Genomic DNA, 16,208 nt, shown 5'->3' with positions numbered 1-16,208 from the left:
TATCTTTCAGAATTCAGTGTCTGCACTATTCACCAATCTCTACTAGCAGTACTTACCCACCCTGACAAAGTGCTTTGGGTACTACAGGAATAAAATGTATTATTAATAATAATTCCTAATATGGGCTATGAAGATATTAAGCCAGATAAACTGGAAGTCAAACAGGATATGCCAACTTACTCTGAGTGAGGATCTAGCCCGTCGTTTCTAGAGAAAACGTGCTATCCCAAACACACCTAGCAGGATCCCATAAGCATTCTCAAATCCATCCAAAGAAGGAATATTGTTTAGTTGACAGCTACTGCTTTGCTGTAAATTGCAAGGACAACAGCAAAACTCTTGTTCATTCAGAATATTGTTAAAGTATTCGACTGCAAGGTTACAAGATAAAATAGAGATTTAGCCAAGTCTGGGATTTCTGTTTCCCACACTAACTTCCAGATGAGGGATATTTAAATGATGATCTCTGACTGCAGTGATTTTCTCATATCTATACAGGCCTGCTTGTGAGTTCATGCTCCATTCCTGAGCCTGCTCAGCATTCATCCAAGGAGGGTGTGTATTATTACTGCCCTTGCCTTCCACTACTCATCTATGTGAAGAATATTCCTTTTACAAGAAGTTGCCATTAGTTAATTTCAGGGTTTTTTGAAGGTTTATACATATTGTGCCAGTTCTCAGCTAGGGCAAGTCACAGGAACTCCACTGAAGCTGATTTACACTAGCTGAGGATTTATTATTAGGGGTGCACTTCTGATTCATAGCTGTATTACCACTTGATTCATTTCACTACATGAGCAATCTTAATGTAAGCAACAACACAGCTTGTAAATACTGTTACCTTAACCCAGGGGTTGGCAACCTTTCAGGACTGGTGTGCCGAGTCTTCATTTATTCACTCTGATTTAAGGCTTTGCGTGCCAGTAATACATTTTAACGTTTTTAGAAGGTCTCTTTCTATAAGTCTATAATATATAACTAAACTATTGTTGTATGTAAAGTAAATAAGGTTTTTTAAATGTTTAAGAAACTTCATTTAAAATTTAAATTAAAATGCAGAGCCTCCCGGATTAGTGACCAGAACCCAGGCAGTGTGAGTGCCACTGAAAATCAGCTCACGTGCCACTTTTGGCATGCATGCCAGAGGTTGCTTACCCCTGCCCTAACCCCTAGCATATGCAATTCAGTTACTCTGGTTTCTTTGTCTTCTGTTTCATTAAAATCAAAAGTCAATGAACACATAATATTTTAACAAACATGAATATTTGACCACCCAGGCAGTTGAAGCTTACAGAGTTATTCAATGAAAATGGATAGTGTGACCTTACACTCCATATTCCTTATAGAAATATTGTTGGGATATGAATATGGCATAGCAAAGATATGTTTTGTGCAAGATGGGTCATGCAAGATATCATTGGAAAGGTTATTGTTTACTGAATGTGATTATCCAGTGTGTATGCATGTATCATTGCTGTATCTATAGTTAGGAATATTGACTATGTAATAATTACAACTGGGTGTGTACTTGGGAAACACCCACTTGACAGCAGGCCATCAGCCTTGATGGGCCATTAGGAAGAAACAATAAGACTTTGAAGATACTAATCTCTCTCCTTCCTGAGAAGCATCCTGGGATGCTGCTTTGACACTACAAGATCAGGTGGTCATGTCATCTGGTACTAAACACCACCCTGGACTTCTCTAGAATCATTGGAGATACGTTGTTGATACTAAAAGACACCATGCTAAACCTTCAACAATAGAGACCAGCACTCATATCCTCACTCTAATGTTGTGATGTTCTGAAATGTCCAAGAAATGGTTGAAAAGGACCCCCTTTCAAGATATAGCTTAGCCTGAAGATTGATCTTGTCAACTAGCTTACTAGTAATCATCTGTAATCATCCTTAACATATAATAGTCACACTCCATGCATATTTCATTGCCAGTACCACTTCCTTTTTTTTAATGTAAAAGACCAAATATACCCTGAGATGTTTCTGTAGTTTCCTCTAATTGTCAAGTCAGTCAGGTCTGCCTGATCAAATCTCCAATGACTGGCAAAAGTCAGTCACTGTGTAGTGGTTGAAAGGTTAAATTTAACAGCTTTAGCATCAATCAGGCACTATCAAAAATACTCTGAGACATAGGAATAACTACAAAATGAAAGAGGCACAAAAGTGTGTTCAGATTATGGATCTGTCCAAACTATTTTTTTGATTCTTGAAAGAACAAGAGATTAAACTCTTATGATTGTTATATCAAACAATGGTCCTACCACTACCCTAAAAATCTTGCCTAGTAAACACAATATGGTATTTATTTTTAATGCAGAGTAATTTTAAAAAGTATCATGAAGTTCAAATTAATTATTAAATTGTTTGAATTGATTTTAAAAGGTATTTGATTTTGTAGAACCATATATAAAATTTGCCTACACTTAAGTTATAAAGCTGATGAACTCCTACAGTTAAAAGCATTTCTTTGCCTACAAGGCATCACAGAAGGATGGGTTCAAACAGCCCATTTTATGATGCTGAATATTTTTCAAAAAGGAAAGTGATTTAGTTAATCAGATGAGATCTAGGAAAAGCTGTATGGAATAACAAAACAACACTACACTTTCTTCTGTTGGCAGTTATGGCTTGAGGGCTGTTTCACTGAATGCACTAAAAGAAAATCTCTCTTTGCTTCCAGGAAAGTGTGCATCATCCTACACTTTTCCTTTTAAACAATTTAGCAAGTTGTGGTTCAGAACTGTAGGCAGGCAGAGATCTTCAAATAAATATTTTTGAACTCATCTCTCCTTCAGTAGCAATAAGCCCTGAGGAGTAAAATAACCTTTAGCGCATGGTCCTTATAAAGGCACAGGAGTTTGTTACTTGGATTTTAATAACTAATGGGTTCCTTAATTATTTACCAAGCATAGATAAAGATACCAACTTAAATGATTTCTCAGACTGCCTCATCATTATTATTTTTTTAGTCTGGACTTGAGAATTATTTCTATTCCATGCTAATACAGAACTTTCAACCAGGTGCATAAATTATGGTAGTTTGTGGTATTCAGCTGACCAAAAAGAACTTTCAAAACTTTTAAGAGCACAATTTTTTGCCATTATCAGAAGCCTCTAAGATCGTGATTACCACCACTGCAAAAAGAAAAAGTTGCCCAGAGTCTTTTAAGTACAGGAGAGACAGTTGTCACAGTGTATTTTCAAACTGGAAATCTAGTGGATTTCAACAACTGTCAGCAAAGTTACCTGAACAACTAAATTAAATATTCCACTTATACATATTTCAGCACTTTATGAAATGTGACATTCATCACCAGCCAATGTTATGGTACAGAAAGTGTATCTCTCTCTTTTGTGTCTCATAGTGAAAAATGCTCCAGCATATTATTTTGAGTTAGTCAGAAGGTTGAAGCTAAAAAGCCACCTGGGGGGAACAAACAGTTCTCAGAAGATTGGTACTAAGCTATGGAACCATTCTCCTAAAGTCAACAGTCTATTCTGTGAAAATTGGTAGTGACCCAAAATCAGCAGCATCTTCATAAACGGAATGCATATAGGAGTCTTTCCGTAATGAAGGATGGAGACCACACAGCCCTCTCAATCCTAGAGTTCTCAATCCTAGATGGTTATTCCATTTCAGGATTGTGGGACAGCATAGGATAATTTGAATTGCTGCTGGCTGGATAGATAGAGGGCTTCAGACTCCAGGGACTGTCAATTTGCCAGATTTCACTAACACTGATAGAATAATAATTATTGGGTTGGTTTTATATATATATATGAAAGATCTCTCCTCCTCATAATAACACCATTGTGTTACAAAACAAGATGTAACATAAAAAAAAATAAAGCTGTATGAACCAAAGAGTTTCAAAAGCAGAATTCCCCCTTCTCTCACTGCAAAAAAAAAAAAAAAAAAAAACTTAGAAAGGAAAAACAGAGACTGGAAACCACTGTATATGATCATAGCAGCAAAGAGCTGCTTGAGGCTATGATTACCAGAATACAAAGTCAGTATATTCTCATTCTACCCAGGGATTGTATCCTTATAACTATTACGATCTAATGTACAATCATTCATAAAACTAAATATCTACCCAGATGTGAATTGCAAATGATAAATCTTCTGTACTTTTAGAAGTCAAGATCTCTTCTTTGCCAAATGGATACTGAAAATTACCTACTGAAGTTTCATAATGTATATATCTCCAGAACTTCCAGAAGGCAAGAGTGGAAGACTAGCCATATGAAAGGGCTAGACTTGTTTGATAAGTTATTATGCATTTGGAGTTTTGGTGACTTTACATAAAGCATTTTTTTCCACCATTGAAAGCTGTGAGCTATTGAATCAAGATGATCATGGGATGCTGTTGTGGGAAGGAGATCTGCTGGGAAGTGATGAGGTCTGCCGAACCAAGAAGGGGAAGAACACCTTCATGCAGTGATTCATCAAAGGGGGCAGGTGACGAAAGTCCACAGATAAGCATTAAAAAAGGGGACCTTGTGTTATAAACAGATAGCTAAGGGTTAATGTCTCTTACACCTGGAAAGGAGTAACCTGAAACACCTGACCACAGGACCAATCAGGAAACAAGACTTTTTCAAATCTGGCTGGAGGGAAGTTTGTGTCTGAGTTCTTTGTTTTTTGTCTTCTGCCTGTACTCTCTTGGCTATGAGAGGATTTTTCTGCCTCCTGCTTTTCTAATCTTCTGTTTCCCAGCTGTAAGTACAAAAGATAAGATAGTGATTTATATGGTTTTTATTTTGTATTTACATATGTGTATTTGCTGGAGTGTTTTGAATTGTGTTCTTTTTGAATAAGGCTGTTTATTCATATTTCTTTTAAGCAATTGATCCTGTATTTGTCACCTTAATACAGAGAGACCATTTTTAGGTATTTTTCTTTCTTTTTACATAAAGCTTTCTTTTTAAGACCTGTTGGAGTTTTTCTTTAGTGGGGAACTCCAGGGAATTGAGTCTGTAGCTCACCAGGAAATTGGTGGGAGGAAGGAGTCCGGGGGGAAAATCTCTGTGTGTTAGATTTACTAGCCTGACTTTGCATACCCTCTGGGTGAAGAGGGAAGTACTTGTGTTTCCAGGACTGGAAATAGGGAGGGTGGCATCCCTCTGTTTAGATTCACGGAGCTTGCTTCTGTGTATCTCTCCAGGAACCCAGGGAGGGAACACCTGGAAGGGAGAAGGAGGGGGAAATGGTTTATTCCCCTTTGTTATAAGACTCAAGGAATTTGGGTCTTGGGATCTCCAGGGAAGGTTGTTGGGGGGACCAGAGTGCCCCAAAACACTCTAATTTTTTGGGTGGTGGCAGCTTTATCAAGTCCAAGCTGGTAACTAAGCTTGGAGGTTTTCATGCTAACACCCATATTTTGGACGCTAAGGTCCAAATCTGGGAATATGTTATGACACCTTGACAGAAAGCTAAATGTTGGGGGGCCGAGGAGGGACATGGAAAATTACAATAGAGTCATAAGAGCTGGATGAAATCAGAGGAAAATCTGATCAACATCTTAGATGTCTATACACAAATACAAGGACAATGGGGAATAAACAGGAAGAACTGTAAGTATTAACACAAGCTAAATTGTTACTTAACTGACATTACAGAGACTTGGTTGGATAAATCTCATGACTGGAATAATGGTATAGAGGGGTATAGCTTGTTCAGGAAGGACAGGCAAGGAAAAAGGGAGGAGGTGTTGCATTATACATCAAGAATATATATACACACACATTTTTCTGAGATCCAGAAGCAAGTGAGAGGCAGACTAGTTGAAAGTTACTGGGTAAAAGATAAAAGTGGGGAGAATGGGGTGACGTCATGGTAGGAGTCTATTATAGACCTCCAAATCAGGAAGAGGCGAGTGGAAGAGGCATTTCTAGAACAAACAACAGAAATATCCAAACACAAGTTCTGGTAGCAATGGGGGACTTTAACTACCTAGAAATCAGCTGGAAAAGTAATATGGCAAAAAAAAAAAAAAATTCCAGCATGTTCCTGGAATGTCTTGGGGACACCTTTTCATTTCAGAAAGTGGAAGTAACCAGGGGACAGCCATTTTAGACTTGATTCTGATCAACAGGATAGCAAACCTTAAGGTGATGGAAGGCAATTTGGCCGATAGTGATCATGAGATGATAATATCATGATTCTAAGAAAAGGAAGAAGTGAGAGCAGCAGAGTAAAGAGAATGGGCTTTGAAAAAGCAGACTTTAACAAACTCAGGGGAAAGATAAGGTGCCATGTTCTCTGGGAAGAAAATGTTAAGGTATGAATGAGTTCAGGACCGCTGGCAGTTTTTCAAGCAGACAGTAAAAAATGTACAACTACTAACTGTTCAGTTGTGACAGAAAGATAGGAAGAATAATAAGAGGCCAATATGGCTCCATCAGGAGTTCTTTAAAGATCTGAAAATCAAACAGAAATCCTCTAAAAAGTGGAAACATGGATGAATTGCTAAGGAGTACTATAAAGAGTAACATAAACGTGTAAAGATAAAATCTTAAAGGCTAAAGTACAAATGCACAGAACATAAAAGGCTATAAGGCTTTAAATACACCTCTACCCCACTATAACACGACCCGATATAACACAGGTTCGTGTATCACGCGGTAGCAGCAGGGCTTTGGTGGCGCTTTAAAGGGTCTGGAGCCCCAGGCCCTTTAAATCACCACTGGAGCCCTGCTGCTGCTACCCCGGGGCTGCGGCAGCGGGGCTCGCTGGCAATTTAAAGAGCCCAGGCTCCCCACAGCGGCCAGAGCTCGGAACTCTTTAAATCACCATCAGAGCCCTGCTGCCGCTATCCCGGGGCTACGGCAGCGGGGCTTGCCGGTGATTTAAAGGGTCTGGGGCGCCGGCTGCTGCGGGGAGCCCCAGGCCCTTTAAATCACCGCTGGAGCCCTGCTGCCCCTACGCCAGGGCTGCGGCAGCAGGGCTCCACCGGCGATTTAAAGGGCCTGGGGCTCCCCACAGTGGCTGGAGCCCGGAGGTCTTTAAATCACCATCGGAGCCCTGCCGTCCCTACCCCGATATAACAGGGTTTCAGCTTATAACACGGTAGGGATTTTTGGCTCCCCACGACTGAGTTATAGCAGAGTAGAGGTATATATTAGGAGCAAGAGAAAAAGGAAAGAGAGTGTAGGTTGTCTATTTAGCAAGAAAGGGGAGCCAATAACTGATGACATCAAGAAGGCTGAGGTGTTTAACTCCAATTTTGCTTCAGTCTTCACTAGAAAAGTAAATGGTGACCAGACTCTCAGCACAATTAATATTAATAACAAGAGAAAAGGAATGGAAGCCAAACTAGAAAAAGTACAGGTTCAAGACTATTTTGCTAAATTAGATGTATTCAAGCTGGGACAGCGAGATGAAATTCATCCTAGGAACTAGCTGATGCAGTCTCGGAACCGTTAGCAATTATCTTTGAGAGCTCACTGAGGATGGGTAAGGTCCCAGAGGACTGGACAAGGGCAAACACAATGCTTATCTTTAAAAAGACGACCTGGGGAATTATAGAACAGTTAGCATATCTTCAATAACCCAAAGGAGACAAATAAATTAATAAACAATAAATTTGTCAGCACCTAGAGGATAATAGCTGGTTTTAAGGAATAGCCAGCATGGATTTGTCAAAAACAAATCATTTATATCTTTAACAGGGTTACTGGCCTAGTGCATGGGGGGAAGCAGTATATGTGATATATCTTGATCTTAGTAAGGCTGTGACACAGTCCCACATGATATTCTGATAAGCAAACTAGGGAAATGTGATCTAGATAAAATTACTATAAGGTGGATATACAACTGATTGAAAGACACTCAGAGTAGTTATTAATGATTTGATGTTAAACTGAGGGGACGTATCCAGTGGGTTCCACAGGTGTCAGTCCTGGGTCCAGTATTATTCAATATTTTCATTAATGTCATGGATAATGGAGTGGAAAGTATGCTTATAACATTTGCAAATGATACCATGCTAGGAAGTGTTACAAGCATGTTAGAGAACAAGATTAGAATTCAAAATGACCTTGATCAATTAGAGAACTGGTCTGAAGTCAACAAGATGAAATTCAGTAAAGACAAGTGAAAAGTACTTCACTTAGGAAGGAAAAATCAACTTCACAGCTATAAAGGGGGAATAACTGGCTAGGTGATAGTACTGCTGAAAAGGATCTCAGGGTTATAATGGATGACAAATGAAACATGAGTCAACAATGTGATGCTGTTACAAAAAAAGCTAATATTCTGGGGTGCATTAACAGGTCTGTCATATATAAGACACAAGAGGTAATTGTCACACCATATTCAGCACTGGTGAGGCCTCACCTGGGGTACTCTGTCCAATTCTGGGCACCACACTTTAGAAAAGACATGAAAAAAAGAGAGAAAGTCCAGAGGAGAGCAAACAAAAATGATAAAAGGTTTAGACAACTTGACCGATGGGGAAAGATTTAAAAGAAAAAAGGCAATTTTTAGTCTTGAGAAAAGAAGACTTGGGGGGGGGGGGGGGCTCATAGTCTTCAAATATGTAAAGGGCTGTTATAAAGAGGACAGTGATCAATTGCTCTCCATGTCAGCTGAAAGTAGGACAAGAAGTAATGGTCTTAATCTGCAACAAGGGAGATATAGATTACATAGCGGGAAAAACCTTCTAACTATAAAGGCAGTTTAAGTTCTGCAACAGGATTCCGAAGAAGGTTGTGGAATCTCCATCACTGGAGGTTAGCAATAATAGGTTGGACAAACATTTGCCCAGGATGGTCTGCACTTGATGACCTTTCAAGGTACCTTCCAGCCCTACACTTCTATGAGTCTATGAAAAGTATCAGAATTTAGATCAAAATGAAGATGTCACATTTATCAAACATGCTGCATTTCTAATAAAAGATCTGCCTCAATATTTAAAAAATAAAAAAGAAGTGCTTTGAAGAATATGTCAGCGAGAAGTATATTAGGCAAATGACTCATTAGCAATGACAGGCCCAGATAGAAATAAAATCAAAGGATTCAAATATTACTAGCTGTAAGGCAGTTTCATGGCTTAAGGGATACCCTGTGCTATTTCTGTATGTGTTTCTGTCAAACTAGATCCATAGTTAAGGAGGTAAGAAGTAAACAGGGCTTTTAAAAATTCCATCCGGTGGCTGTAACCTTTATTTGATCAAAGAAACTGCTGTAGTTTCTAATGCATAGTTTGAAAAGACAAATCTGTAAACCTTTAGCAGCTAAAATACGAACTCATTTAAAATACCTAAGGTTTTCATTGAAGGAGTGAAGGATTCTACCATAAAGGAAAAAAAGGATTAAATTTTATTGGGTTGATATTTGATGCATAATGTAAACAGAGAATATTACTGTATGACTGTTTCTACTAGAGTAGTACTATTTGACAAGGAGTACGAATTAAAGAAATAGTGTAGGTATAGAAGTACTTGTACTTCTTTCAGAATCTTTAAAAGTCAGTTTTCCAACTCCTTAGCTTTCTTTATACAAATATATATACATGATTCACAATCTAAACTACAATATTTTGATATTCATGTCTGTCCTAGGAATCATGACATTATATTGCTCTTTACTCATGACTGCCTCTCCTTGAAATGTTGAGCACACACTGAAGATTCTGAAAGAAACATGACATTCTAACATCCAGCTAGTTGTTTCAAGGCAGTGATATATTAGTTATGCAATTGAAAATAACACTGCTCTAAAAGATTATACCTGCTGGAATTACACACACACACACACACCCCCTCGGACACAAATTGGGAATTTGTTTACAGCAACCGTCTTAAGGTCCTTGACACATCATTGTTGTCCCAGGATAGATTGGGCATTATTCATGTTCTTTATAGAATATCATCCTTGGGACAAAATGAAATTCACTGCAGCAGCTTTGGTGCCTTTAAAAACGTCTGTGACAAGAAAGGGGTACGAACCATCCGTCCCCACTATTCTGCGTTCCTATTTTCTTACCTCGGCGAATAGCAACAGTTATCCATTTGCTTAAAGCTACGGTGTGTGCCACGGAATGCTTCCTCATTACCAGCCCAAAACTACAGATCTCAGTCACAGGCTAGTAAGGCTGTGAGGAAATGGTTGTTAGGAGCATACATCGATTTTGACAGGGGTGATTAACTCTTCTATTTGCAGTTTTCCCCCTCCCTCGCTACTACCTTCAACATTCAGCTAAAGCCAGAAGCTTATTAAGAAAAAAGCTGGACAAAGATAGGAAGAAGGACAGACGGACAGGGGAACTGACAGACGCTTGGCATGCACGTCCAACTCCTGCACTCCCCGCTCCTCAAGTCCTGGTTTCCTCAGTGCCATTCCAATCCCAGCTGCCGCAGCTGATCAAAACCGTCTGTGCTTTAAAAATCAAATGGGGCGAGGGGGCAGAGAGGGAAATTTAGCAGGAAACACGCAGCCCAGACGTGATAAGCCATTAACCTGCCATCGGCACTGAGCGTGATTTGGTTTCATATCTAGAAATTGGGGGGGGGGTTATGTATCAAAGCAATGGAGGCGATACTAAAGAAAGTCAAGAGCCAGGTAACTCAAAGGGGAGGCAGAGAAAAGTTCGGGCGGTCGGAAGCCCCAGCTGAGAAGGCCAAGAGCGAGTTCTCCCTCGGCCGGGTACTTACACGAAGACACCGAAGAGCAGAACTCGTATCCCGATCTCGATCGCTAGATCCCGCATGGTTTGTCCGAGGGGCAGAGGGCAGGATCCCGGCAGGCTTCGGCAACTTCAGCACCCCGCCTTCAATTCCATCCGCAAAACCAGGAGGAGAGCGGTGGGGGAATCAGCTGCTTCCGATCGGCCAGGAGCCCGCTCCTTCCCCACCCCCGAGAACCGAGAACAACGTGCTGGGGAAATCTGCGGCCCCGAGCAAGCCCGAGACCCTCCCTGTCCATTCCCTCCCCGCCCGGGCTGAGGGTCAGCAGCGGGGCCCGGCACTCTTCTCGCAGCTGTTGGACGCAGACAATGTTCTTCCCGCGGAGCAATGGGGCCGGGCTGCGGGCACCTGGCTTTGGGCTGTGCTGACTGCCAGCCCGCGCCGCCAGACTGACACATCCACCCGGACAGCTGCTACTGATCCGCCGGTGCCCAAGCGCAGAGAGGGGGAGGGTCCCCGGGACTAACTTCCAGACGGGGGCGGGGGAGAATCCTGGGGAACTCCACTCCCCTTCGCTGCCCTCCTACTCGGGAACTAGCTGTTCCCTGCCTCTGGCTCTTCAAGCTCCGCCCCGCAGCCCCAGGGAACTCCCGCCGCCTCCAGCTCGCTGGGTGCTTCGCAGATCATTTGCGCAGTGTCCACCCCACCCTTCAGCCTGCACCTCCCAGGCTTGCCGGTGGTTTCACAGCCCACGCCCCGCTGCCTTTCCAGACAGCCCCCCTTCCCAAGGGGGGGTTTATCGTCCCCGATAGACTAGATTCCGTCTCTCGGGCCATGTCTACATCTAAAATTTTGCAGCGCTGGTTGTTACAGCTGTATTAGTACAGCTGTATAGGGCCAGCGCTGCAGAGTGGCCACACTTACAGCAACCAGCGCTGCAAGTGGTGTTAGATGTGGCCACACTGCAGCGCTGTTGGGCGGCTTCAAGGGGGGTTCCGGGACCGAGAGAGCAAACCGGGAAAGGAAACCAGCTTCGCCGCGGTTTGCTCTCTCGGTCCCGGAGCCAGCCAGCAAACCGCAGGGAAGGAGACCTGCTTGCTCGGGGTTCCGGGACCGAGAGAGCAAACCGGGAACGCCGCGGTTTGCTCTCTCGGTCCCGGAGCCAGCCAGCAAACCGCGGGGAAGGAGACCTGCTTGCTCGGGGTTCCGGGACCGAGAGAGCAAACCGGGAACGCCGCGGTTTGCTCTCTCGGTCCCGGAGCCAGCCAGCAAACCGCGGGGAAGGAGACCTGCTTGCTCGGGGTTCCGGGACCGAGAGAGCAAACCGGGAACGCCGCGGTTTGCTCTCTCGGTCCCGGAGCCAGCCAGCAAACCGCGGGGAAGGAGACCTGCTTGCTCGGGGTTCCGGGACCGAGAGAGCAAACCGGGAACGCCGCGGTTTGCTCTCTCGGTCCCGGAGCCAGCCAGCAAACCGCGGGGAAGGAGACCTGCTTGCTCGGGGTTCCGGGACCGAGAGAGCAAACCGGGAAAGGAAACCAGCTTCGCCGCGGTTTGCTCTCTCGGTCCCGGAGCCAGCCAGCAAACCGCAGGGAAGGAGACCTGCTTGCTCGGGGTTCCGGGACCGAGAGAGCAAACCGGGAAAGGAAACCAGCTTCGCCGCGGTTTGCTCTCTCGGTCCCGGAACCCCGAGCAAGCAGGTCTCCTTCCCTGCGGTTTGCTGGCTGGCTCCGGGACCGAGAGAGCAAACCGCGGCGTTCCCGGTTTGCTCTCTCGGTCCCGGAACCCCGAGCAAGCAGGTCTCCTTCCCCGCGGTTTGCTGGCTGGCTCCGGGACCGAGAGAGCAAACCGCGGCGTTCCCGGTTTGCTCTCTCGGTCCCGGAACCCCGAGCAAGCAGGTCTCCTTCCCCGCGGTTTGCTGGCTGGCTCCGGGACCGAGAGAGCAAACCGCGGCGTTCCCGGTTTGCTCTCTCGGTCCCGGAACCCCGAGCAAGCAGGTCTCCTTCCCTGCGGTTTGCTGGCTGGCTCCGGGACCGAGAGGGCAAACCGGGAAAGGAAACCATCTTGATTACCAGAGGCTTCCTCCTTCCACGGAGGTCAAGAAAAGCGCTGGTGAGTGTCTACATTGCATTACCAGCGCTGGATCACCAGCGCTGGATCCTCTACACCCGAGACAAAACGGGAGTACGGCCAGCGCTGCAAAGAGGGAGTTGCAGCGCTGGTGATGCCCTGCAGATGTGGACACTCTCAAAGTTGCAGCGCTGTAACTCCCTCACCAGCGCTGCAACTTTCTGATGTAGACAAGCCCTCAGACTCTCCCGCTTGTTCTGTGAACTGGGAAATTCCCACGCTCCTTGGAAAAGGGGATCCCAGTTCCTAGACAGACACCTGCGAAGCCTTGTTCCTTTAGACCCACCTGGATGCATGCACCAGGCGCTGTGCTTAGGACTCTCCGCTGCGGTCAGGAAAGATTTTCGGAGCAGCGGCTCATTTCAGTGGATTAGGACAGCTCTGCAAAGGGAGGGCCTAGGGGCTTTCCCGTTCGCACGGGATTCCACACTGGGCTGTTGGGTCTAAATCAAAATGAATATTAGGTGAGGACGCTAGCACAAATCCCCCGCCCCTGCTAGGAGTGTGACTGATTCAGTGAAGGTTGCGCAAAATCATGGAACAACCCCCTATTTGTATTGAGTATTTGGGTAACGTTCGGAAAGAATGTTCCTGCATAGTCCTGCTGCACTGAAGTAAGTGAATGAAAGTACGATACTTCTGACATCTCAATTTAAATCTGTATCCTCAGTGAGAAAGACATTAACAATTGTCCATTTAATCCTTGGGGAATCTACTCATGGAACAGGCTGCAAGAGGCTGACTCACTTGACAAACCCCTCTGATACTGTGTAGTTTAAACAAATAGTATCTAAGATCAGGATTCAGCAGGTTGAATTTCATTGCTTATAACTGGCTCATAAAGGAGTTTGCAGTATTAAATGGGGCACACACACACCCCAAAAAAGGGGCAGGGGGAGAGAGAGCAAAGGATACTGTTGCTGGTAACTTGTGCAGCTGGCAATTACAAGCCAAACAACTCATGTTGATACTGTGCTTGGCAGCATTATAGGATAATATTTGCCTAATAGATTAACAGTGTTCGGATACTTTTTCACCATATTCTGCATGTATAGTAGGTTTTCTACCAAGCTTTGGCACTGATATCTTTTCTAAACTGCATTTATTGCTGTCAGTGCGAGTAACATCTTAATCTCTGATCATATGTATATTATTATTATTTTATTATTTATATAGCGCTGGAAAATGTGTTAGATGCTTTACAGATATGTAAAAAGACAACTTCTGTATTTATAATCTAAGTGCTAAATTGTGTCACCTTTGCTCAGGGAGTAGCCCCATTGACTTCAGTGGATTTGTAGAGCAAGCATGGCAGAATCTGGCCCCATATAGGCAATGAACAGACAAAGAGATGCAGCATGAGGCTGTTTCCACTATGTATTCCATTATGTCCATTGTAACATCAGTGATATTAATAGAGTATTATGTGTATTTCAGTTCCATAAAGCAGCTGGTAATGCGTGGTCATTTTTCAGACCAGTAGTTCTGCATTTTGAGCAATTAAATTAATGTTCCACATCTCAGATTGTGATAATCTAGACTCAGCCGTTTTCCTTTGACCCCTAATCACTGAGGAAATCCTCCTTGTAAATTGCTCCAAGGAAAACTTCCTTATTGCTTATGGATCTCTGTGTACACCCAAGGCAGAGAGTTTGTCTGAATTCTTCTCTTGTAGCTTTGGGGATGGGGTGTGTTCCCAGAATTGCATTTCTTCATGTGGACAGTGTCCAACTAATATCTGAGATTAGATTTATGCATGCGTATTTGGCTCAAAGTCTCTGTGCAGACTGGCAAACACACACCTCACTAGGTTCCCCTCTCCTGGATGCGCTTGGGACTTGAAATTATTTTTAGCATATTTATTGTGCGGAAAGTTCAGGATCACCACAGTGAATACAAAAGAATAATTCACATTTAGATACATAAACTCCAAACCTACTTTCATGTGGCCTTTGAAAAATGTGTTCTTTGGAAAGTGTACATGGTTATGATTACTGCACCCAGTTACAAAGTCAACATCATTGCAACATGTGGGCACCAACTCACTTCAGTATATTCATAATTAGATAACTAACTGTATGCTCTGAATTATTCATATCTATGTTGTGATCTTTACCCTAGCAGGTCCATGTATAATACATATGTCCCTCTTTCTAGTGCCTCCACGTTTTGGGTGACTGCTCTATGTATGAACTAACCATATAGTCAAACTCCCACTGATCTATAGTTGTGGAGGATCATGCCTAAGAGAGACATAAATTACCACATCAGCATATTCTAGGTAGTAATTTGGTATGTACTTGATTAAATGCACAACAGCTATACTTCTTCTAAGAAGAGTGGTTGAAGCACAGTGCATGTGGCCGTCCTGATTTAAAACATGGACACACTTGGAGAAATCACTTTTGTGCATAGCTACTGAAAAGAGATTTCTATTACTTAGCTAAGATCCATCTCATGTTTTATTATTTTTTTTTGTGGCTTGCACTGATTTTCAATAACAGTCAGAGTTGCTTTGGGTGGAGATAATGTTGTTAGATTTCCACTATGCTCACATTTCTATCTTTGGTCCTTGCACAAACTAATAATATGCTCCCAGTGCCTAAACAAGTGAGCTGTACAGATCTTTGAGAGAGGCTGCAACTAGGGCCATAAAATAAGTTTCAGAAGCATGTGGTCTACCTTAAGGATAGAACGTGTCCCCTGCATGGTCACAGATGGAAAATCGGGTCTCGTGGCCTGCCTTCCACATTCCCTGTAATTTTGAATAATTATGACCCTAGTTCAGCAAGATATTTAAACGTGCATAATTATAAGTATATGAGTAGCCCCAATGAGGCCTCTTTACTTGATTGTCCTTTTAAATAAAGCTCATCTCCCTCTCCATTGAAAAGTCTCAACTGATATGTCTTCCATTGTCAAACATTTGTGCCTTGTCTAACCTCGCCCCTAGATGACTGGTGTAGATAACATACTACCTGTTGTGTATGTGCATCACTGCTGGTGGAATATATGAATAATCCTTATTCATGTGAGTAATCCTTACTCATATCTGGTCAGATATCTCTGGAACTCCTAAAGGCAGGGGGGGAGAAAGCTTGTGAGTGACATCCTTGCACTTCTCTGCACCTTCTGGGAAGAAAGCCACATGCAAACACAATTACTTTATACAAAAATAAAAAGGAAACATCTACCAAGGGATATCTTTGCTCAGTGTGGTCAGCAAGGTGCTTGCAAGGGTTCTGCTGAAAAGACTTCAAGTCCTTGCTGAGAGAGTTTATCCTGAGAGTCAGTGTGGGTTCAGAGCTGGACACTCCATGACTGACATGTCTTTCACAATGCACTTGTTGCAAGAAAAAAGCTGTGAACAGGCACTTTTCTATGTAGCATTTGTCAACCTTCAAAAGGCCTTCAGCATGTTTAGCACTG

At 43.1% G+C, this 16,208-nt stretch overlaps 1 protein-coding gene across 3 annotated transcripts in view; it reads right to left on the bottom strand.

The window, feature by feature from the left end:
* Nucleotides 1-11,230, bottom strand: part of PLPP4 (phospholipid phosphatase 4) — a 110,671-nt gene extending 99,441 nt beyond the window's left edge. For all 3 annotated transcript variants that reach the window (XM_030570937.1, XM_030570938.1, XM_030570939.1), the window contains exon 1: nucleotides 10,680-11,230. In XM_030570937.1, the coding sequence (XP_030426797.1) occupies nucleotides 10,680-10,735 (56 nt within the window). In that variant the 5' untranslated portion in view covers nucleotides 10,736-11,230. The remainder of the gene's footprint in view (nucleotides 1-10,679) is intronic.
* Nucleotides 11,231-16,208: the final 4,978 nt, after the last annotated feature.

Source organism: Gopherus evgoodei, chromosome 7 (genome assembly GCF_007399415.2).
Source record: "Gopherus evgoodei ecotype Sinaloan lineage chromosome 7, rGopEvg1_v1.p, whole genome shotgun sequence".
In the NCBI taxonomy this organism is placed as follows: Eukaryota; Metazoa; Chordata; order Testudines; family Testudinidae; genus Gopherus; species Gopherus evgoodei.
The sequence above is the reverse complement of the archived record's forward strand: the minus strand, read 5'-3'. Positions and strand labels throughout refer to the sequence as shown.